General features: G+C 40.7%; 4 protein-coding genes across 8 annotated transcripts; 1 reads left to right on the top strand and 3 right to left on the bottom strand.

The window, feature by feature from the left end:
- Nucleotides 1–908: 908 nt before the first annotated feature.
- cwc15 (CWC15 spliceosome associated protein homolog) lies at nucleotides 909–3,311 on the bottom strand. Of its 2 annotated transcripts, none has more exons than XM_020085528.2 (7): nucleotides 3,211–3,311; nucleotides 2,429–2,573; nucleotides 2,018–2,130; nucleotides 1,833–1,933; nucleotides 1,635–1,745; nucleotides 1,361–1,491; nucleotides 909–1,242 (listed from the first exon to the last, which is right to left on the bottom strand). In XM_020085528.2, exons 2-7 carry the CDS (start codon nucleotides 2,557–2,559, stop codon nucleotides 1,113–1,115), a joined length of 717 nt encoding a protein of 238 aa, XP_019941087.1. In that variant the 5' UTR covers nucleotides 2,560–2,573; nucleotides 3,211–3,311; the 3' UTR covers nucleotides 909–1,112. The 2 variants fall into 2 exon arrangements, with proteins under 2 accessions (XP_019941087.1, XP_019941088.1); XM_020085529.2 differs by having other exon boundaries at nucleotides 2,429–2,570; nucleotides 3,211–3,293.
- Nucleotides 3,312–4,885: 1,574 nt separating this feature from the next.
- On the top strand, nucleotides 4,886–14,832 carry LOC109628698 (myristoylated alanine-rich C-kinase substrate). The gene is made up of 10 exons (XM_020085974.2): nucleotides 4,886–5,258; nucleotides 5,903–5,940; nucleotides 6,046–6,157; nucleotides 6,327–6,404; nucleotides 12,877–12,924; nucleotides 13,114–13,206; nucleotides 13,292–14,170; nucleotides 14,258–14,320; nucleotides 14,435–14,537; nucleotides 14,694–14,832. Exons 2-10 carry the CDS (start codon nucleotides 5,931–5,933, stop codon nucleotides 14,796–14,798), a joined length of 1,491 nt encoding a protein of 496 aa, XP_019941533.2. The 5' UTR covers nucleotides 4,886–5,258; nucleotides 5,903–5,930; the 3' UTR covers nucleotides 14,799–14,832.
- Nucleotides 9,001–11,505, bottom strand: LOC109628699 (uncharacterized). Of its 2 annotated transcripts, none has more exons than XM_020085977.2 (2): nucleotides 11,219–11,505; nucleotides 9,001–10,553 (listed from the first exon to the last, which is right to left on the bottom strand). In XM_020085977.2, the coding sequence occupies exon 2, from the start codon at nucleotides 10,549–10,551 to the stop codon at nucleotides 9,256–9,258; it is 1,296 nt and encodes a 431-aa protein (XP_019941536.1). In that variant the 5' UTR covers nucleotides 10,552–10,553; nucleotides 11,219–11,505; the 3' UTR covers nucleotides 9,001–9,255. The 2 variants fall into 2 exon arrangements, with proteins under 2 accessions (XP_019941536.1, XP_019941535.1); XM_020085976.2 differs by having other exon boundaries at nucleotides 9,001–10,556; nucleotides 11,219–11,504.
- Nucleotides 14,833–15,068: 236 nt separating the features above from the next.
- plp1b (proteolipid protein 1b) lies at nucleotides 15,069–20,656 on the bottom strand. 3 transcript variants are annotated; one of them, XM_020085980.2, is made up of 7 exons: nucleotides 20,501–20,656; nucleotides 18,384–18,570; nucleotides 18,129–18,285; nucleotides 17,305–17,482; nucleotides 16,959–17,032; nucleotides 16,711–16,776; nucleotides 15,069–15,910 (listed from the first exon to the last, which is right to left on the bottom strand). In XM_020085980.2, exons 1-7 carry the CDS (start codon nucleotides 20,502–20,504, stop codon nucleotides 15,839–15,841), a joined length of 738 nt encoding a protein of 245 aa, XP_019941539.1. In that variant the 5' UTR covers nucleotides 20,505–20,656; the 3' UTR covers nucleotides 15,069–15,838. The 3 variants fall into 3 exon arrangements, with proteins under 3 accessions (XP_019941539.1, XP_019941538.1, XP_019941540.1); XM_020085979.2 differs by lacking the exon at nucleotides 20,501–20,656 and adding an exon at nucleotides 18,951–19,129; XM_020085981.2 differs by lacking the exon at nucleotides 20,501–20,656 and adding an exon at nucleotides 18,982–19,119.
- Between the last annotated feature and the right edge of the window lie 2,345 nt (nucleotides 20,657–23,001).

The raw sequence follows: 23,001 nt of genomic DNA on the forward strand, positions 1-23,001 counted from the left end.
GCTTGTCTGCAATGCCCAAGACTTAGCCTAGTCCATTTAATATCATCTATTTGAGGCCTGGTTATTGTACTGTCAGGTTTAACTGATGATATATAACTTTCTCCCTCTGCTGTCTCCTTCCCACATCTGATTCAGCCTCCCACTGATGATACTGCCACACTCCATCCTTCCAAACGGAACTTCCACATTCACTTTATTTCTGCTCTGCCTCCCTCTCCCTCCACCAACGCCACTTTCCTCATGTACAAATGCATTGTAATAGTTTTTTAAGCTCATAATTAACTGACAAAAAATGCTTCACATTAAAACAGCATATTAGTTATTCTTCTCAAAATATTGAACGCACACATGCATTACCCTGTACATCTATTAGTGTCTCTTAGGTCTGTCCTGTAATGTTGCATAAATTCCAAACTGTGTCAGTTAATTTTTTCAGGTGCAATTGAATAGTGCAATAGCTTTACTGTGGTTGTTAAAATGGAGGGAGAAAAGAGAATTCACTCTTTCACATTTTACACAACTGTGTCAGGAAATTAACCAATTCTCTAATGACGTGTTGAAGTTATTCTGGACACTGATTAGCATCTTTTAAATCCTGATTCGTTCTCTCTGTCCTTTGTTCATGTGAAATAACTTTTCAAGGTTCATGAGTTTGTATTCGTACAAACATCAAACCCATTCTGTCAAAACTGATGATTATATGATGCTATATAATAGTTGTTGAGTATTAAAGCATTCAGAATACACAAAATGTATCAAAATAAGAAAAAGGCAGAATATATATATTTCCTCTCTTCTCCCCAACATCAATCTTTCTCAGAGAAATTTAATTTGAAACTTAACCAAATTTATTGAAATGATAAAAAGGACAGAAAGATTCAGATGCAGAATCACATTAAACAACCAAATCCACTTTGTTTTGAGCTTTATTCAAAGGATGCAAATTCATTTATATACAACATTTTATCTGTTGTCTCTAGAGAAACTCACACATTTAAATAAAGAATGTATTTAAATGCATTAGTTGTTTCTACCAGGTGGAAAGATGAGACCAAAGAAATCGGTTTTAAAAAAATACAGACAAACAATAAAATGAACACACACTAAGTCCTTTACTTTACATATTTCTCCATAAATTTCTTGTGGAACTCAGAGCGCAGCGTATCGTTGACAAAGCGTTTCTCTTTCCGTGCCTCGTCCACTCCTTTGGCGCAGTTTTTGAACACGACGTCCTCATCCCACCTAGAAAGATATTTACAAATTCATTTTTGATGAAAATTACTGACTGAGGAGACTTTTTTAAAAAAATAAAACACCCATTTTATGCATACATGCATATTTGTGTGTATGTGTGAGGTACCTTCTCTTGACCCTGAATGCATTCTGAGTCTGGGGCATCTGTTGCTGTTGACCTGCCAAATTAATCAATGGATTCCCACTCAGGATGTTCTCCATACGAATCCTCTCCTCCTCTGCCTTTTGCTCCCGATCCTAAGATGAGAAAAGATTTGAATTCAAGAACTAAATGGGGGAGTATTTACCTCCAAATATGCCAGACAATCCCTGGGCATAACCCAAGTCTAACTCTCATCAGACAGCAGGTACAAACACATTAGTCTGTAATGACTCTTTACTTTGCGTTCTTGCTCTTCAGCCCGCTCCTTCTTTATCTTCTCCAGCTCAGCCAGAAGAGCTGCAGTGTCGTCGTCATCACTGTCCTCATCAGAGTCCTCGTCCTCATCATCCTATGAACAAACAAACATCACTGGTGAGAAAGCTTGATGAGGGCTAGACACTAAGTGTCCACTAAGTCTTAAAGTGGCAGCACTTACATCAGTGAGAGGGTCATCTGCGTCAAGGTTGGCTGCTGGGATCTGATCCAGTCTAGGCCTCTTTGAAGATGACGAGGAAGATGATGAGGATGTGGTGTGCTCTGCAAAATTTGGCCAGCGCAGTATTTTTAGTAATAGTTTCCATGGGTATGAATGTTCATCAAGTCATCTGTAATAAGACAAACCTCTTGGTCCCCTTTCTCTGGTCTTATCACGTACAGCTACACGCTCTCGTTCCTCCAGCTCCCTGCGGAAGTCACGGGCACGCACCTCCTCAGGGGCATCCTGAGTTGGTTGCCTGAGGATGGGAGAGCATTGAGGTGGAAAAAAAGGGGGGAAATTACGTATTTTGGTTCCAGCATACGTTCACTTTCAGTGAGAACACAAAGACCCTGTTCAGACCTGGTATTGACATCTGTCCTGAGTGATGTTGTCACACATGTGGTTTGAGACAATGTTAATAGCAGGTTGGAACAGGGCCATCGAATATGAATTGGGAGCCGTTCAGGAAGCATCTCACTGGATGGATGTACATGAATACCTGTCTAACCACACAGATTAGAACCCAAAATACCATTCTTGTCGAATCTGCTGACCTGTATTTGATCTTGGTGTGACCTGGAAGATCTCGGCTGGAGTACTGCTTGGACAGAGCGCTCAGATCACCTTCTCCTTTACCTCGACCTCCTCTCGCCGGCTCAAACGTCGGTCTCGCAGCTGTGGTCATCTTGGATGGCTCTGCTGTGGAAAACACATGGAAACAGAACGAACATAAACCAACGCACTAAGATCTGAAGAATTTCCCATAGTGATGATGACAAAGTTAGAAGCAGGCAGCTCCTGACAAAAGTAAAACTGCAACACAAAAACAATTTGACATTTTTTAAAGAAGAAATTTCAAACATTCAGCTTTGGATTTAATTGATCAGATACCTTGGTCAGTACGAAACCACCAATTTTGTAACTGAAGCATTAACTAATAATATATAACATTATGTTCAGTTTTCATACAATAGAAAGCAGAAGAAGCTGCACTACACAAAACAAAACCTTCTGTTCATGTGTAAAAAATAACAGGCATGTGAATGCTCTGCTTTATTTTGAAGACATAAAACATATATCATTAAACAAATGATGCTGATTGTAAGAGAATAACAGAGTAAGAAGCACAAGTTATCCCGTTAGCCGTCGGAGCTAAAGGTTGCTAGCAGGCTAACTCGGTTTACCAGCGCTTCAGATCAGGAGAACAAAGCTTTTCACGTCTGCAGCAGCTTTTAAACAGTCGACACTGATTATTTCAGGAAGCTGATCCCACGAAGAGATCGAAACAAAACTCTAAATAAATGTTATATGAGAAAAATAAAGGAATAACACTTACGATGCTGCCACCACACGACGAAACGGAAGTCCCGATGCAACCATTCATGTGTACGTCACTTCCTGTAGTAAAGGTGCGTTCAAAGGAACTTGGAACCGAGAAAAAACAAGATTTTTAAGTTTTGACTCTAATAATACTCAAATTGTTTATTTGTGTGATCAGGATACAAAAGACAACGTGAGCAGATTTGTCCCTTCGTGAGAAAGAGGAATCAATAACCTGCAGTGATGAAGTCAGGGAGATTGGAGGCAGATCAGGGGCACAGATAGAAAATATTCCAACCCTCTGTCTGTCTGCTGTTTGAGGAGGTGCTTTCATCACCTGCATGTTTCCCTGCCATCATTCAGCACAGGGAGTTGAAAGCTGTAATGTTACCATTGTTGTGTCAGTTGAACATACCGTACTCAGGCTGTACTGTCTTCTGTACACTGTGTTTTACTAGGTCGTTATTTAGAAGCTCTGCAGGACACACAACTTATTTAGGGTGCCTTACATGTTTACTGCGTCTGCACTGCATACTAAACATTGCTATGCAGACGCAGTAAATATGTGAAGAATGTTGTGAGGGTAAAAAAGACCAGGGGTAAAGTAAAGGGCATTTCCACAGATTTTGATTAAATCGTTCCAATGTACCTCATTCTCAGTTAAATATCTGAACATTAGGTCTCATTATATCAAGTAGTAATGACCGGTTTTCAAAACTAACATGGAAATCAATGACAGTGAAGACAGCCACAGGTAAACAAGGCTGCACAGCTAGCTGTCACTTTAAACTTAAGCTTTATGTACCAGAGTGGGAAACACAATAAACATAAATACATACAAAAACAAAATAAGTTGAAGGTTAATAAGAAAAGATCTTCCACACTGTGTTTCTGTCATGAAGTCCTAATCTCAGATTTAATCAAATCTGGTAGAATTATTTATATAAGTATTAAAACTTAAATTTCATTCACCTTGGCACACATCTAAAAGGCCCTACTTCCTACATGAGGGGGAAAACTGGGAAAGTGATGACACAATTTAAAATTCCTGTCAATAAAAGACTATATTTACAATGTGATCGTGGTTTCCTACAAAATATATGTTGACCCCCTTTGTATGATGTCATATTTGTGTGTGTACGTGTGTGTGAGTGAGTATTGTATTTAAAAAGGCAGTTCACCTTAATGAGTAAAAAAGTATAAATTCTTAATTGTATCATGCAGAAACTGGCTTTGTCCCACCATCCTGATAGAATGAAACTGAATGGAAATCTGTGATAATGTTTCTTAATAGAGACAATGTCCCTGATAATAAGGGATCCACGGATGTAACATTTCATATAATATAATATTTAAGTTTATTAAAGTTAAATATTACCTAACATAAAAGTTTAGGGTAAAGTGGGTCATGTGTGTGGCTGTTTTAGTTTTGCTTCGGTTGGATGCATTTAGATTGACAGGTATGATAAGATCATAGATTAAATTCTAGGTAGCTGAAGATCAGGTTTTTCTTCATTCCTATAGGAAGAGCATCTTTGTGAAAGGACTGTTTTTCTTTGGAGCTAAATGAAACAAGATGCAAATGTTTCTCATGAAATACTTGAAGCTGAGGAGCGGCAGGGTCTCATCTACATCCCTGTAGAAGTGTGCAAATCTCAGGTCAGTGGAATAGATAAAGAATACCTGTAAATACTAACTAATACTTTGAATTGTGCTGTTGTCACACATTCGAAAAGCAGAAAGAATAATTTAATATTAAATTAAAAATATTTATGTCTTTCATTGAGTTCTAACGAACAAGCTGCTGTGAGGGGCTTCCTGTCAAACAGCTATCGAACACATCAGTTCGCAAAAATGTAGCATGAACTACAAGTTAAATGGCACCTGTCAAACCATCCCTCCCGCCCACTTGACCAGCCTGCATCTCAGACTGGATGGTGCAGCGGGACGGGTGGAATCTAACATGACAGGGGGAGGGGGCTCGGGTTCAAATGTCTCGTACCTGCGATCTGGAGATCAGCGCAGGCCTGACATCACTCGGCGTTGACACTGATGACTTAACAGGTGAGAACAGAAATATGGTGCATGAGTGGACTTGACATTGTTTCTGATTTCATTGACTCTGCAGGGCAAGGGCTCATTACAGAGTCAGAAATGCTTTAATTTTCTATGCATAATGAATTTGACCTGGTTAATTGTCGCTGGCACGTCTCCAGAGAGACTCATCAGAAGTGATTACAGCACTAAGAGCAGGGTAAAATGTTAACAGGAGCTCAAGGAGAGTAAAGATGCACAGTGTGCAATGTTGTAAACACATTGAGGATTCACAACATTCAGAGTGAAGGGAACATGCAATCATTGTTTTCAACTGGATGATACTATTCTGAACAGTTTTTATTGTAATGTTAAATGTGGTAAACGCTGTGCTCACACTGAAACTGTGCCCACACTGAAACTGTGCCCAGAGGAGTTGTTGACAGATCATGAAAACCTTTTGTCGATGTCACTTTTATGTTCTGAGTGAGTTGTTGATGCAGTTTTACTGGTTTTGAATGAGATGTGTGGTCACTGGAAAAGTCACTGGTGAAACTATGGAGAAAGAAACTGCAGAATTATTGTATTGCTCTGCATACAAGAACTACAATTCTAATTGTATTGATGTTTAAAAAACGCCTATGATAACTTTGTCTTTTACATAATTTCATCAGGTTGAACATCTGAGAAAATATTAGCATCATGTCGCAATGTAAGTTACACTCAAATTCAATATTTCATCCTTTAATGAGATGAAACTGTTGTGTGAGCATCATTAGTGTCCACAGATATCCTGACGTGTGTGGGTGTGTTGTAGATGTTGACAGAAACCAGGTGTTAAACACCACCAAGGTGCGAACATCGCTGAAGAACGATGGCTGCTGGATCCAAAGATCTGAAAAGAAAAAAGAAGAGCAAGACGAAGCCCAGTAACCTTTAAAACAGATATTAAAGCCTTTGTGTTTTTTCTGATGTGCTGTGGTGCAGTAAGGCATCGCTTCTACTGCATCTTCAGGAAACACAGAGTCCCTCTTAGTAGTTTTACTCCATGAACGCATATTTTTTTAATTAATTATTTCTGCTTCCTCTGTCTTGCAGGACGGACCTCGGTGAGGAGACCGGACCCACTGAGGTCAAGCAGAAGTCATACGTCCTCTCTACAGCCAAGAAATTTGAGTGAGTGCTAAATTATGAATATTCAGCTGTGAAGATTATCAGTGTTCTTGACTTATTTAAAATGTACAAAAATGTTAATGAACAAATGGGTTTCAGGAAGAATAAGGGAAGAACTTATCGAGCTCTTTCAGATACCACAGGTGTAATAGCAGTGGAAAGACATAATTGGTGATGTTTGATTATAGTCTCATCATAATATATATATAAATGTATAAATGTAATTAAATAATATTCAGCAAATATAGAAAAATGTGATTTCATGAACAATTTAGATGATTTGGGCTAATATATTTATATAGTAATATTTAAATGTCAGACACCAGTGTGACAAATGTTTTGATAAGAGAAACACTGTAGTGGCAGTTCTGCAAGTCAAACTCAAATTGTCCTTAGACCCACTTCTGTCAGTGGATGATAACTAAAAAAATGTTCAAGCTTCAGGCACAAATCACCATCTGTGACATTAACATACTGCACATTAATATTAACTGAACTCTGGAGCAGCTCCGCCGCATCTACAAAGACCGACAGAGTTCTGTAGGCTGACCTGTGCTGCAGCAGGTTGATGAAGCATTGTTGGTTTTATAATACAAACCTCAGGCACACAGTAACACCTTGTTGCTTTTAAAAGTTTCCTTCTAGCTAATATCCACTATAAAAAAACAGATTCCCAGTTTGAGCCGTGCAAATATTTTAACAGCCTTAAATCTTCAATAGTCACGACGAAGATGTGATAAATACTAATTATTGTTTTACTGATTTAAAAAAATAATAACTACAAATGAACTAAGATGTATTCAGTATCATTTAAATAGATTATATAGATGTTCTGAAACATTCATAGACTGTACAGTAATAATAATTAATAATACATGTGGTAAAGTTCCCTGTGGAATGACCTGGTTTCCTGCATCAAATAGAATCTTTATGTAACATAGTCACAGGTTTACCTATAGATAGACACACTAAGGAATGTCACTCAGTGGAGCGTATACCTCCGCCAAACAGTCCCTTTAAATTCAATCAAGTTTTCAAAATTTCACACTCACAGATATCAGTGCCCTTACATATGCCTGATTTTAATCACCAGGACCCATGAATTATTCCCAGACAAATCTGTGAATATGTGGAATAAAGCCCTATCTTGCAATGTTAAAGAACTCCTGGATCCGACCCCTAATCTGGATCTGCCCCCAAACTTAATGGGTTCTTCTTTGGCTCATACCCCACCCCTGGGGAAATCTGTTCTGCAGGTGTTGCGTAACACTGCAAAAGACAAACAGCAATGAAAACACACTTTGTCTGCGGAGGTAGCGACACACTGATCTCTACTGATCATCCTGCTTCGGAGTCATTTTAGCTGGATGCACAATTCTAGGGAGAGTAGCTACAGAACTAAAGTATCTCTATGTCTAACTGTTGACCAATGAATATCCAAACTCTTTGACATGATTCCATAACCCCCTAAATCAACAAATCTTTTGAGATCTCCTTCCTGCAAATTAACATTCAAACCAACAAAATGTTCAAATGCTGAGCTTAAATGAGTCATGAGCTCTTACACACACCTCTGATCTGTTTCATTAATCAGATTAATAACTGCTGACTCCTGGTAACTGTTGTTAATGTCATAAGCCGAGGGGTTCACATTCTTTCCTTCCTGAATGTTTGATGAAGAACAATCCTTTTTGTGTGTCATTAATTAAAACAGATTTGTAGTGATGACCAGACATTTATAGATATATGCAGGTGATCCCAAAGGGTTTACTGACTTTTTTCTGCTCACTGTGTTGTTTATAGTTGAACCTATTGCATTGATATTACATCACCTTCCTTTAACACGTACCTGACACACAAATGCACAACTACAACCCACACTACTGTGAAATATTGAGGGTATGGACACATTTGTGCTGCAAAATGAAAGAAAAGTCATTTACTCTGGATTTTCTTCTTGAGGTTACACCGTAGACTCCCTTTAACTAAGAGCAAACAAACATTATATATTTGAACATACCTTTGTATTCGGACACCCCTCACCAAATTAATTAACTGTTTAGAGTTTCCTCAATAATGTTTAGGTATTTTAGACAGTATACTCAGTTTATAACTGTTGTCCAGCAAAAGAATAAAAGATTCACAAGTGAAGTGAGTTAACAGTTTCAAAGACGTGTTATCATTTCTCTTCACAGTGTCAGTGTAAAAAGAAAAGAAAAACATGTTAACCCCTCTGTCAGTGTGTTAAGTAACAAGTTTTAGAAATGGATCTTATATTTTGCAAAATAAATCTTGCCAGATGTCACTGTGCCTGGTTTGTTTCATCAAGATCCGTGAATTATTCTCTGGGAAAACAGTAGAATGTCCTTCCTACAATGTTAAATAACTATTTTTGATAATTAATAATTCCTGGATCTACACCAAAATTTAATTGGTTCTTCTCCAAGTTTTGTGGAAATCCTTTTAGTTCTGTGTGTAATCCTGCTTAAAAACCACACCAACCAATTAACAAACAGACGGGGGTGAATACATAACCTCCTTGGCCGAGGTAATTAGTGAATACCCACAAAGAGGAAACAGAATTTAATACAGCAGAAACTTGTAGCCTGTAGTTTTCTTTATTTTTGATTTGAAAATGTTTTGTCTCCTTTAGTTTTATGTTGAGACTCACAAGCTGTGAACCACCGTTGAGCAGCATTCAAACACTATCACTCAATCACCAAACCTGAACACTACTTTGAAAATATCAACACACTCCATTCTTCTCTGCGAGCTGACAAACAGAGTTCTCTGCAGGAAGCCTCTTTCCTCAGAGGTACTAATTGGCATATTGACAGTCTTGAGCAGTAATGAGCTACAACGAAGGTCCGGCCGCTGTGAGCTCTCCGACAGTGTGTGCCTGCTGCGCTGATGTGGCAAAGGAAGGGTCAGCTGCTTGGCCCATGCTGTGTGGTGGCATTAAATGACCCTCAGTGACAACAAAGTGGTTCAGCGGGTAGATACCACATTTGCTAAAGCCTTCCTTGACAATCCTGGAACCCTCCTCTTCCTTCGCTAGCTGATACGTCCCTTTAAATACGCCTGAGAACTCCTTCTTGCTTATTGCAAAGTGAGTGTCAGTGGCACAGCCTTCCCCTAGGAGTGCTGCAAAACGCTGCCTCAGTAGCACAAAGAGTCCTGCGTTGAGCGGCTGCAGGATGTGAGAGCAATGAGACGGAAGGCACAGCAGGACGACGTCCTCCTTGCGAGCGGCCTCCACAACCTCAAGGTTCACCGGTGACTTGTGGCCGTCAAAAATCAGCAGCAGTGGACGCTCCTTTGGTGCGTGCAGAAGAAAATGTTTGAGGAACCATTTCTTAAAGAGGTCCGAGGTGACACACCCTGAGCCTGACCACCCGTAGAGGGCGTTTGGGGGCCCTTGTGTCTTGTAACACACTCCCCCTGGATAGGCCTTTGAGTAGATAATAAATGGGGGAATGTCCTCTCCAGCAGCGCTAAAGCAAGCCAGGACAGAGATGTGGTCCCTCAGACCCATCACTGGCCTGCAGCCTAAACTGGCAGGTTTGGGGACGAGCACCCTCTTCCTGCCCAATTGAAAGCCCGTCTCGCTGCAGTTGAAGATTTGGTGAGGCTTGTCTTGGAGCCCATGAGCGTCTATGACGGTGCTCAGCAAATGAAAAAACTGATCCACGGCTTCCTTCCTCACACACACTGTCCTCCCACGGACAACATTGTCCGCTGGCTGAATGGCGATATTCTTTTCCTGCCGTTTTCTAAAATTGAGCCACCAGGTCTGGCCCAGTTTGGAAAACGCCACCCTCCGATGCTGCCGCTTGTAAATGGACGAGGCGAAGGACACCAGCTGCTGCTTGGTGAGTGGGAATCCATGCTTGGACATGTACAAGGAGAACTCCACTAGCAGCTCCTCGTCAGCAGATGTTATGAGCTGAGCTGGTCCGCTGCGGCTCCCCGGTGTCACCCGTCCACTGACTCTGTCCCCCAGTGACGATTTGGGGACTCCAAACTCCTTGGCAGCCTGTCTCACTGTGCACCTCCCTGACTTCACCTCGATCAGTGCACGCTCCATGGCCTCCTCCGTCCATTTCTTCTTCTTCCTTCCAATTTTATCAAGATGGTTTCTTGATGGCATTTCTTCTAGAAGGGAACAGGAAATACAGGCATGAATTAAATCAACATGATACTAACAAATGATCCAAAACATATATTCCTAAGATAAAAAAAACAGACATAAACAATAACAAACTTTGCACATGATAAACTGATTCTCACAGTTTTGACCTCATCCGGCCCCTGTCAGGATCTCCTGCATCCAGTATCATTTGGCTGGAGTTGGCATCTGATTTAGTGGCTCAAAGGGAGTTTAAATAAAACTTAAATATTTCTATTTACCTCCATCAAGGTTTGTCTGTCCGACAGTTAGCTGTATTAAACAAAAACTACAGGACGCAGTATTACCACACAGCTGGGTGAAGGGATCTTTTCTTTATCTTTGCATTTTGTCACATTATCGTTGATGTCTCAAAAAATAGCTGATGGATTTTGAATTTACAAACAATCAGGCATGTTTTGGGACAGGTATTTATGAGGGTTTGCAATTTGGTGCAGATCCAAATGAAAATCCAGATCTAGTAAATTGAATATAGTTTCATATGTAGACTGTTTAAAGCGATGTTGATCATGTTCGGAAACTCAAGAAGCTAATCTGACTCACTGAGCGTGAAGGAGGCTGCTGGGGATTTCGCTATGAGAGCACACAGCTCGTGTGTTTGCTCCAGACCAGGCTGAGCGGGACTTACTTGTTCTTGGGGAATCGTCCTGTTAACTTTTCATGGGGAAAAGAAAACCACTGGTCCGGTGTTGGTTGTTGTCACACCGAGCTGCTGCTGCTCACAAACATTACTGAGGTTTCTAAATGAACTCACGTGTACAGACATGAACTACACTGAGGTGTGTGTTCCACAGCCGCTGTCACGCGTCTTTAACAGACTGAAAACACGCGGCTCCACTTCGCTCTCACCATGTTTTGCTGCCGAGCTGGAAGACAGGATATAGCGGAACACTGCCGGAAGAGTAGAGACGCTGTCTTCAGAATAAAAGTACCGTTCTTCCTGTTACCAAAATAAGTGTCAAACTCATATTAATAATTATATTTAAATACATTTAAATAATATTATTCTTTCCTTCCTTCCCTTTGTCATTTCTTTCTTTCCTCCTTCCTGCCATTCTTCCTCCCTCCCTCTGCCCCTTCCCTCCTTCCTTTTAGTGCAGTCTCCATTATAAAGTTTTTAGATGAGCGGATGTCAAGACATAAAAAAAGAGAACCGTGTGTTCCAATTTATTCATGAGCGCTATGGGCAGTGAAATTGTTGTATTATTTATTCTTTTCCTTCAGATTCACATTTTCATCCTAGTATGACCTCATCCGTGTGTCCTTGGCGATACCTACATCAACAGCGGATCTGTGGAAGTTCACTCAAATATATAAATTGACCAGTGTACAGCTGCTCCATCTCGAACTTGTAGTCAATACTAAATAATAAATAAATCTTGTTCATAACCTAAAGGCAGTGCGGATCAACACGTGCACACATTCTGTACATGGACCCACATTAGGCAGAGTTGTAAAACTGAGGAACATTGTAATTATTACATAATTGTAATTATTACAATCATTGCTTCCCAATAAGTTCAGTTCATGTGGACATATACAATAAGTTATAAGTTATCTTTTGTTGTATATACTGTATTATTGTCTATACTATATTTTTTACATATTGTTATTTATTTTATTTCTATTTATTTGAATTATCTTGATAGCACAAACATCCAGTAGCAGGTGTTGTTGTTTACTAGTAGTACTGCAGCAGATGAGAAGCACAAAGTGGGACTCTGAGTCGACTCATGCGTAACTGGAACACATTCCTTGTTCAAAGAAATTGCTCCATCCCCTCACGTCAGCGCAAAGTGTTTGGTGTTACATCACTTTATATTGTGCTTCAGTACCAAGTCTGACATCATTTGTGTTGCCATTTAAGATGTTTTAGTTTTGTATCATCAATCAAAGTGGCTGGTGTTTTTCCTTTCAACTGCTTGCATGTGGGAATATAGAGTTTGAACTAATCCCCTAATTCCAGTCATCCTATTTAAAAAGCTCTCACTTATAAAGAAGATAAAACACAATCATATAATCTGAAACTGTTAAGTTACTTGTACCAGTAAGATTGTAAATTTACTCTATTCTGTGTACAAACCTTGTAAGATGTATAATTTAAGTTGAAACTTCACCTAATGTGCAATCTTAAGTGTAAGAAATACTAAGTTGATTAAAACAGTGGTGTTGATGTTTGCTTGTGGCATTCATTAGCAAGATGTAATTTACCACTGTTTTGAATTTGTTATAAGGTAAAAATACCAAGGTTCTTTTCAAGGAGTGTTTCCTATTTTTACCCTGCAGATCAGTGAATGCTCCTGTGAGTCCTCCTCCCAAACAGACAACTGAAGGGTATGTACTGTAGGTGCTGAATTTTAATTAAAACTTAACTGTGCAAAATATAACTACACACTTCTCTTCTCTGCACCCACTTGCATTATTAATCTCTGTTAAGCCTGAACTTTTTAACCGAATATCAAATACTAATGCAAGATTTATTTGTGTTATGAGTATATTGTTTTTTCTTCTCCTTTGCCTTAGTGAATCAGCTACTCTGACAAACGGTGAAGTCATTCTTCCCCAAGATGATGATCAGCCTGGGGGCTCAACAGTGGAGACCATAAATGATACAAAGTGGGTATATGAAGCAAGTATGAAATTTAAAGATGCTGTGTAGGTTTTTTTGCATGTCTTTTAATGAGCTTCGTCCCTGTTACAGGCCCCAAGCACCCACAGAAGAACTCATCCAAAATGGTGAAGCAAAACCAGAAAACCCTGTTGCCGATGCAGCTGAAGAAAACAAGGAAGGACTTGCTGATGCACCAGTTGACCAATCAAATGTGGAAGACAAAGACAGCGCAGCTGAAATCTCTGCAGATATTCATGTCCAAAATGAAGGACCGACATTCTGTTCAGCAAAGGAAAATCCAGAGGCAGCAGCTCCTGCAGAGCCGGCTGAGCAACCAGTGGTAACAGCCGAAAGTGAAGGGGAACATGCTGATACAACAGCTGAGCAATCAAACCCAGGAGATCCAACCCAGCCCAAGGTCTCTGCAGATGCACGCGTGGAAGATCCTGTTGCAGAAACCTCAGATGTGGCTGGAACAGGAGAGAAGGAAGACCAACCTCACAGTGTGGAACCAATCCCAGATTTACTGTTCGAATCTTTAGCCAAATCATTAAGTCTTCATCCTGTATCAGACTCGCTGAAGCAGTCTGCTGCCAACACCACAGTCGAGTCTGAAGAGTCTAACGTCAAAGCTGCAGCTCCAGCAGAAGCAGGTGTAAAGAGCAGTGCTGTAGAGATGCCCGAGAGTGAGGTCCAGACTGTTGATGACACTGCACCTGAGAACACAGCAGATCCTGTGCACGTGGAGTTGGACATCACTGACGCTGTTGAACCTGTAGCTGCCCCGGAAGGTGGAGCAGTTCAGAGTGTGTTATCTGACGGAGGCATTGAACTGACTGATGCATTGGATGTGGAGCCGCCCACAACTGAAGCTGCTCCTGAACCTGAACCTGAACCTGAACCTGTGGATGATCCAGAGCAAACTCACTCAGAGGAGGCAACACAGAACCAGTCTGATGATACCAATACGTGAGTGAACATCACAGTCATACAATTTTCATATGTTTATACTTGAAATGCATCTCATTGATTGCTGATTGCTTTTTTTTTTTATAGCACTGAAACGTTTCAAAAGCCCAGAGAGGAGCAGCAATCTAAGAACACTCTTAAAGTGACCAGGTAATGTCTCACTTTAAAAACCATGCCCTTATGGAATTTCAAAATGAGCCCTTGAAGTCAATTTTATGGTAGATTTGAAGGGAGGTTAATTTTCTCACTTTCTCTCTACTTCAGTGATGGCAAAGCTATTTGTTCATTCTGTGACCAAATTATTGATGGAAGGATCAAGATCTCATTCAGCGAACCTCTGCTGACCTGCCATGCTGAGTGTCTAAAGGTGTGGTGAAACATATATACATGTGTGTGTTTGTGTTGTAACATGCTCTTGTCATTGTATGATGTTGCTCCTGACCATCTTTTGCAGTGTGTGTGTGTATTTACTGACATGCTCTTCTCATTACATCATGTTGACGTTGACCATCTCTTGTTGCAGTGTGGTGTGTGTGCTAAGGGCCTGGGAGAGTTGCTGATCCCCATGTTTCTGCGTGACCAGTTGATCCAGTGTGATGGCTGCTTCCTCTCGAGGCGTGAAGCCTGACTGGAACAAACATGTTGTCAAAGGACTCAAAGTATACTGTGATGAGCTGAGAACATCATCTCTGTTTCCTTTACGCTGTTTTAACTGAAACCAATTTTCTCAGTTAATGCTTTTTATGACATTTTGTCAGGATTGAGAAATCTGCACAAAGCCTTTCCCAACTTATTTTCACTTAGAATAACTGCCAAAGATGCTGAAATGAAATACTTTGCAGGCAGCATGAATGATTTTAGTGCAATATACTGTATATGGTTAAAATAAAACCACTGCTGATTTAAATTGTTTATTCAGCCTTAATTTCAAAATGAGCACAAACAACACTCAGTAGAAGGGCTACACGTCAAACACTTGGAGGCAAGTTATCAAAGGGTCAACATCTCAATGGCATAAAACAGCTTATTTCAAGCAGTGACTGAAAAACGTCCAGGGAATGGATACACATGTGCAACATCCCCTCAACAGTGGTATTTAAAGAAAGCAAAAATGCATTAAAAGTGCATGTTTTGTAAGTGACACAAACAGGAAGATAGAAACTTATGTACATTCAGCTTCACTTGCTTTAGTACACACACTGTTGATACACAAGGTGGTGATAATGAGGCAGCAGAAAAATCATATTCAAGCCCCATGTATGCATCAGTAAACACTGGATGGTGTGTTAGGATTTTTCCAGACAAGCTGTCATTACTCTTAATTATTCATAAAACATCATACATCATAATCTGACAACAGCATCTGCACCAGTGAAGCCTCAGAAAACAAAGAATAAAATGAGCGAATAAACCTGCGAAAGGAAAGTGAACAACAAATTTAAGAGAATCATCTGAGATGAGGATTTGCTGCTGGGGGTGAATTATCTTCATCTCTCCATCTGTTGTTCATACAAAACACTGATGTTGTTATCGGACAGGCCTAACAGAAATACTAGCGGGGGATTTTGGAGGTCGTAGTTTGAATCAAAGGAAAACTACAGATGGGAAGGTGTTGACTGTCCATCTCATAGCCAGGAGATGGGGTTGACTGGGATGAAGATGTTGGGGTTAGCGGATACCTTTTCTGCCCAGAAACCGCAAGACTGCGTAGTTGTAGGTGGTGGCAACCAGATACACAAACTGTAAGACAGATATGGAGGATGGAAGAGTAGACGAAGTCAGGTTTGTGTATGTGTTTGGAAATGGTAAAACAGCATGGACAAGCAAACAGGTAACGTTCAATTGGCCCAGCTACAAGGTCAGAAATATTTGTTCAAGGATTACTTCATCCAAGTTACAAAAGACATATTTACCCAGGAGTCTCTAGCCCTACAGGCACTTTTAGGTTGGAGTTATCCAGGACTCAAGATTAACATTTTTCCAAATGTTTTGATACATTTCTCATATTTATAATGCCACCACAGTGTGATTTTATTTGTGAGACTCACAATAGAAACTGCATTTGACAGGCACCTCTGTTATTTCAGATAATCAATACTCATGTGTGAGTAGTGTTCTGAGGAACTACTTTTCCATTTGAGAGTAGTTCTACTAAAACTGTTCAGATCAAGGTCTGAGGATCATAAAGAGTGACTGGGACAGTTTCTTTTTTTGGAGAGAGATGCTGAGTCATGTGTCAACACTTCTTTAAGCACCATAAACTAAACGTCATTCACATCCATTGTTTTTTGAATGGCAGCCAAAACCTCAGAGAGAGATACTCTGAAATTTGACCAAACCAAACCAAAGCAAAATACCAGGAAATATCTCTTTTTTTAATCCTTTATAAATTTTTTATACAATAATTTAGGTTAATAGACCATCTGGATTTGATTGGCTTGCTGGTATTAACTATAAAAACCTTAAATATATATATATATATATATATATATAATAGATAAAATAACAATATTAGACCTGACAGGGAAACAATTGCTCACCAGTGCTAGGAGAGTGACCCCAGCACCCGCAAATGCAGCTATGTACAAGTCATAGGTGACATAGAACTGTAAGACATAAGAAACAAACATCAGAGAATTGAACCAATCCCTATACCATAATATATAAATACCCATGATTAATAATTTATAGTTGATTTTTGATTAGCTTCTGTGATTCTGCACACTGGTGTTAATGAGAAATATAATGCAGAACTATATAAAAAAGATTACTGGATTCCTCTACTCACTTCACTGGTTTTGCAAATGGATGCCAAGGTCATCCCACAAGCTTTGCCTGGCATTGCATTCCAAGGAAGCAGACCTAAAAATGAACACATGACGTAAGTATTGTATCTCTTATACCGTGGCTGAATCACAATGAGTTATGATGCATTTAGTTGCCAGCTCGCGCACAGCACGTCAGGGGAAAACAGCAGTAACTAAAGATACAGGCATAGTTATCTTCATTATTTCATAACTGATTCAACAAGCAGTTCTGCATCCGCTCCCTAATGATTAATTCATAGCTCTCAGGACCCACATTAACATTCTCGTCAGGTGGAGCAGCGGTCAGTCATTATCAGAACAACGCACCATACTGCCTGGCGTCCATGCAAATCCAGCCGTGTTGATTAATGCTGGGGGTTGTCTCAGCCAGGATGTTGATGTTGTGGCAGGTCTGCTCCATGTTGAACAGGAAGAAGACCGGGATGGCACTGAAGGCGAACACCGCCATCCAGATGAAGGCCAAGATATACGTCACTATGATGAACTGTTGGGATAAGAGAGTACAGTACATAGGGTCAGAGAGATGTGGCCAGAAAAGCTCAGGTGATAAATGTGCTGTCGCTGAATCAGCTATCAACCATAAGTCATGATTCTGTGTGGAAATAAAAGAAACAAATAACATTTCATTATGAGCTTAAACTTCAACATTTTAACAATGACCTGTCCTCACAGGATAATTCCCCTCCCCCTCCAGATAGCATACAGATGTGGGCTACTTTAGGCAGTGATGCAGCACTTCTGGCCTTCGTGTGGCCCGGGCAAAATGGATGTCAGCCCGAAGTGTCCCGCTTCTAAAACAGCAAATGCGGTCCAAATATCGCAAAACAAATTTGGGCCTATTTTTGGCAAACATGAGGTGCTCTTGGCAAGGAGTAATCTAGAAGTGGCCCACGTGATAAATGGTTAATATGGACCAAATGGCGCAAAACAAATTTGGGCCACCTTTGTCACCTTCGGTTGATATGCTGTATTGCTATGGCTTATTTCTGGCCCAGATCTGGCAAACAGGAGTACCATCACTCCCAGTATGTGGGCTAGCCAGTGTGGTAGTATGACAGTGTGGGCCGAATCTGGGCCAAACAATTTTGCTATGTGGGTTACTTCCTCCTCCTCCTCCTCCTCTTTCTTACCGTCAGACTGAGGCAGCGTCCACAGTGGGTGCTCCTGAATTCACCAAAGGTCTGCTTCACAGCACTCGTGGTGTAGAAGCCCTCAGCCAGCAGCAGGATACCATAGAGGAAGAAAAATGATGCCAGGCCATAGATCACGTACTGGAAATATTTGATACTGGAATAGTCACAAGGGGAAAACAGTCAGTGAGATGAAAAAAACTCTTGAGAGATTAAAAACTAAACTTTGAGAGAATTTGATGCAGCATCACTCACAAGGACGCCATGACCTCATAGTCCTGAGCGTTGCGGGCGAAGTAAGTCTCAACAAGAACTTCGGTCTGGGTCAGCGCTTCATGCCCGCAGCCACAAAATAATGCCATGCCAGCATAGCACAGCAAGGTGGCCACCAGGGATGGGTAGGGCACTGCCCCAATGCACCGGACACAGCAATCATAACAACCTGAGGGGGCATAATATATCAGCACACAGGCGGCACACACCGCACATATAACCACACAGCACATCTACGCCACAGTGGGGGAACTCTGTCACCCTGTCGGGGAACTATGGAAAAGGCCTTGCTCTGTCTGCAAATCCATGAGCATTCACCAAAACCCCACCAACAGGCAAGAAAGCAACAGAAAAAAAAAATTAGACAGCAGGGATAAACAACAGTTCAAGCAGCGATTCCCCAATGAAGCGTCCAAACAAAAGCAGCCGGCACTGACTTCAGGACAAGCTCGCGCACTTCTCCTGGTGTAAGCTGCGCTGTTGAAGCAGGTAGCAAATATCCAGAGTGTTAATAAATGCATTGGCAGAAATGGGATAGAGGAAAAGCACCTAAGGCTTTGCAAAGCCAAGGCTGCCTGACCGGAAACATTTGCTGCTTTTGATCTTGTACTCCACAAGAAGAAATATCCCAGTGCCAACCAGTGATGTACAGTCCTGCCTATGAGGTTTTACCACTGTAAAATAAGCCTCTCTGCACTGATTTCATCCGTATGTGGAAGCTGCTCTGCCCGTACCAACACCTCACAGCTCGACCCCAACTGACTCTGGTCCAGCCCTTTTGCTCCGGCGGTCACAGGCGTCACCAGGCGTGAGAGAGACGGCGGTGAAACACTGGCTCTGGGGCCCTGAACAGAGAGTGTCTCTTTGTGGCTGCAGATACAATATCCTTTGTCTTTGCTTATGATTAGTGAGGAACAAAGGGCAGCGATGTTAAGCAAACAAAGACCTTAATGCAACAATACACACACAGTAGTATGAGGTGGCAGAGGGGGTCACCAGGACCACTACAGCCAATGTCACTACTCAGGCCATCGTCCATCCACAGCTGGCTGAGACTGGTACCATGGCACTCAGCATCAACGCCAACGGGGGCTGTGTTCAAGTGTTCTAAGAGTGGGCGGATGCATAATGAACGAGAGGGGCAATTTGAATATCTTCACAACAACAACAACCCCACTCAAAATTATGTTGCTGCACTTTGTGAATTCTTCAAGTGCCGTGGGTGACTATCCACAGTGAATCTTTCTGGCAATTTCACTAATAACTTCAGCTGGAAGGAAAAGAGGCTGTGAGTTAAACAAACTGCCTGTAAAGTATAAATAGTAACAACAGGAAGACTGCTAGAGTCCCTTAAAAATGATTGTGCCTGCAGACGCCCACGCTTCAGCTGCAACAGTCACACGGTTGGAGAGCGAAACAGGCTCTATTCGAAGTCAGTGCAAAAAAGGGCATCAGTGCTTTTAGCAGCAGATGCAAGGGAATCTATCAACAATGCAAAGCCGTTAAAAAAAAAAAAATATGTGAAAGTTGGCGCACAAGTTGTTGTGCAAGTGAGAAACAATTGTTAGCACAAGTTGTTTGGTTCCACAGTTCTCATGGAAAGTTGCTAATTTATACCAGTGACACATGTGGGAGTTTCTGACCTCTTTCAGTGACCTGGCATGGCCCTGCATGGCATGATGAGTGACTCTGGCCATCAATGTCGGCCACTGTCTAGTCTATGTTTACAAGGGGTTAGGGGAGGTAGCGCAGAGTTATTTTTATTTGAAAAGTAAATAATAAATAACTACAATAATATATAAATAATAAAAAACTATGCTTTATAATATTAACAAGGGGCAAGGGGTGAATCAATCACTGTCAACAATCCATCATAATGATACATAATCCATATCGGAATAATAAAATATTTTTGTAAATTCTAAATGAAAACACATGATAAATTTGCAGCGAATCTCGCCCACAGTGCACAAGGCCAACATGATGTCCAAGGACAGAGAGGACATATTAAAGGCAACATTAGTCAGTTATTGAAGTCCACATTTTCAAATCACATTAATAATAGATGATAAGAGTTATTATGAATTCTGTGCACTCACCCATGTCCAGAAAGAAGTGCAGAGTTATTGAAGTTTTGCTGGGGCGACTTCGTGACTGTGATATGAGGATATGAGAAGTTATTCCCCGCCACTCCTATATGAATCTGACTCCCGCTTTTGTGTCATCAACAATAGATAGACCACATCTCCCCGGGTCACATCTTAAAGTCACAAAGTCCCATTTCAGCTGCCAGTCATTATTTATGGAGCCTGAGGACTGGGTGCAGAGAGTGGGTAACAAATTCTCTATTTAATGTAGTTTAGCTGCTCTGACTAATGTTTGTGGATACTTTTGATTAAGCTCAAATATATGGGTAGTAATATGCATGCAAAAATACAGTACATTAGCCACTGAGACTATTTATTAGTTATACATAATTTTCACCCCATTTGTCAAAACAAAGTTAACTTAAAAACACAATGTGAATGAGCCCCTATCCATTAATTTTTCCACTTTTTCAGGACATGGTTTTTAAGTTGTTGTGCACATTCATTTGTAGGGTGCATGGCATTTCATTAACATTCAATGGTTTATCATCAGCATGCATGTGCTGTTTGTCTGTGCACACACACGCTACACGACAACGTGACAGAATAAACATCCCCGAGGGTCCTCGGAGCAGCATTAGAAAAACACACACACACAGATAAGATAAGAGGTGTGTGTCGACAAAAGAGCAAAATAAATTGAAACGCTGGAGACTGACATTGATGAAGTTGACTAACAAGGGTGACATTGACGATCAGGTCCAGCTGCTTCTCTCCTTCCCTCCCTCCCTCATGTTTGACCCAGTTGATGTCAAAGCTTGGGCTCAGTACAAAGGAGCCAGTGTGGAGCAGGAGAAAACACTTTTTGGGGAAAAACCCTCATCCTATTTTTGCCTTTCCATTTTACCCCAAACAACTGGACATAACTAAAAGAATTTAACATTAATGTTTATATATTGCATGATATTGCATTAGTGCATTTGTTTTGGGAGCAACAGACACTTTGGGCAACTGAAATTGATGGTAGATTAAAAAATAGCCTTGTAGACTGGTAAACTGTTTGGTTTCAGTTTCTTGTCTTTATCCTTTTTCCTCTTAAAAACTCTGAGCAATATCAGACTGAGCAATTAGTCTGTAAGGAGAGGATGGGGGGCATTAATGAACTTCTGTACTGTATTTAAATATGTATCATGGTCGCCAGTTTTACTTGTGAGATGTAAATAATAGTAAAGTTGACTAATCAAAGGACATGGATTAGGAAGGAGGTCGAGTTTGTGGCATTCAAAGAGGATGTATGAGTAAACGTAGTCTTCAGAACTGGATGCAGACGGTGGTCAGGGATGTGAGCAGCACACATGATGAATTATTGGACAACGCTTAATAAGACTCGCCTAACAGTCATTATTTAATGCATGAAGTGATGTTGAACAAACACATTACTCTACAAGCTTTCAGCTAAGTTGCTTGGATGCATATATTAAAGCATATTTTGCATAATCAGATAGAAAATGGCACCTATATCATGGTCAGCACGGGGGACAGTGGTGCACTATAAATCAGTGCACTATATGTGGCTGTGTGCAGTATCTATAGCCCAGTGATCTATCTGTTTGCTGTGTGGTCACTGCACACACCAATATTTATGCACTAAATGTGATAATATGCATGTGTTGATACAAGGGAGGAGGAAACCCCTGCAAAAATATTTGCACCATCTCTTCATCCCTGTTATGGTAATGTGTTATCTTGTGACAAAAATGAACAAACAGCCATCAAACAAACAAACAAACAGAACTAGCTGTTGGAGGACAAACACGTGTCACAATTAATTCAATGGCAATGACTTGAATGCGTTTAGTATTTGTTTTACTGCATGATTTAGTAAGGACGGGCTGAGTGCTTCTCTCTTTACTTGCTTTTTGATTGTCTTTCATGATAATGTCAGACTCTTGTTCGCTTCGTGTTAGAAACCATGGGGATCTGCTACCAGCAGCCAATAGGTTTTAACATTCTCAAAGATTAAACCCCTCAAAATACTGCAGGAGGAGCAGAACAGTAGAGGAGCAACAGGGATAGATGGAAAATGACAGAAAAACACAATGAGGTTTGGAGAGTCAAATCATTCTCACAGCAGTAAGTAAAGACTCTAAACCTGGTGGTTTGATCCCTCAGTCCTCTAATCTGTCTTCATTGTTGTATGTCTGTATCCGATGACCAATGTCAGCTTCAGACTTTATCAACCTAATGATGACCCCAACCCTATTGAGGTAGGGTCTTGGGAATGAAAATGGACATAGTTTTATCCTGGATCATGGTGGACAATACAACTGGGACACCTCACAGTATCCACACAAGGAGACTAGCATGCAAGAATGAATTCTTTTAACATTTTCCACAGCTTGTTGTGTGGCACTGACACATAGCAGCACACTTACAAACATGCCAAACTGAAAGAGGAATGATGCTGTTGATGCTGCCAGGTGAAGTAGTTAAACAGGAAAAAGCTTCACAGA

This window comes from Paralichthys olivaceus, chromosome 15 (assembly GCF_024713975.1).
Source record: "Paralichthys olivaceus isolate ysfri-2021 chromosome 15, ASM2471397v2, whole genome shotgun sequence".
In the NCBI taxonomy this organism is placed as follows: Eukaryota; Metazoa; Chordata; class Actinopteri; order Pleuronectiformes; family Paralichthyidae; genus Paralichthys; species Paralichthys olivaceus.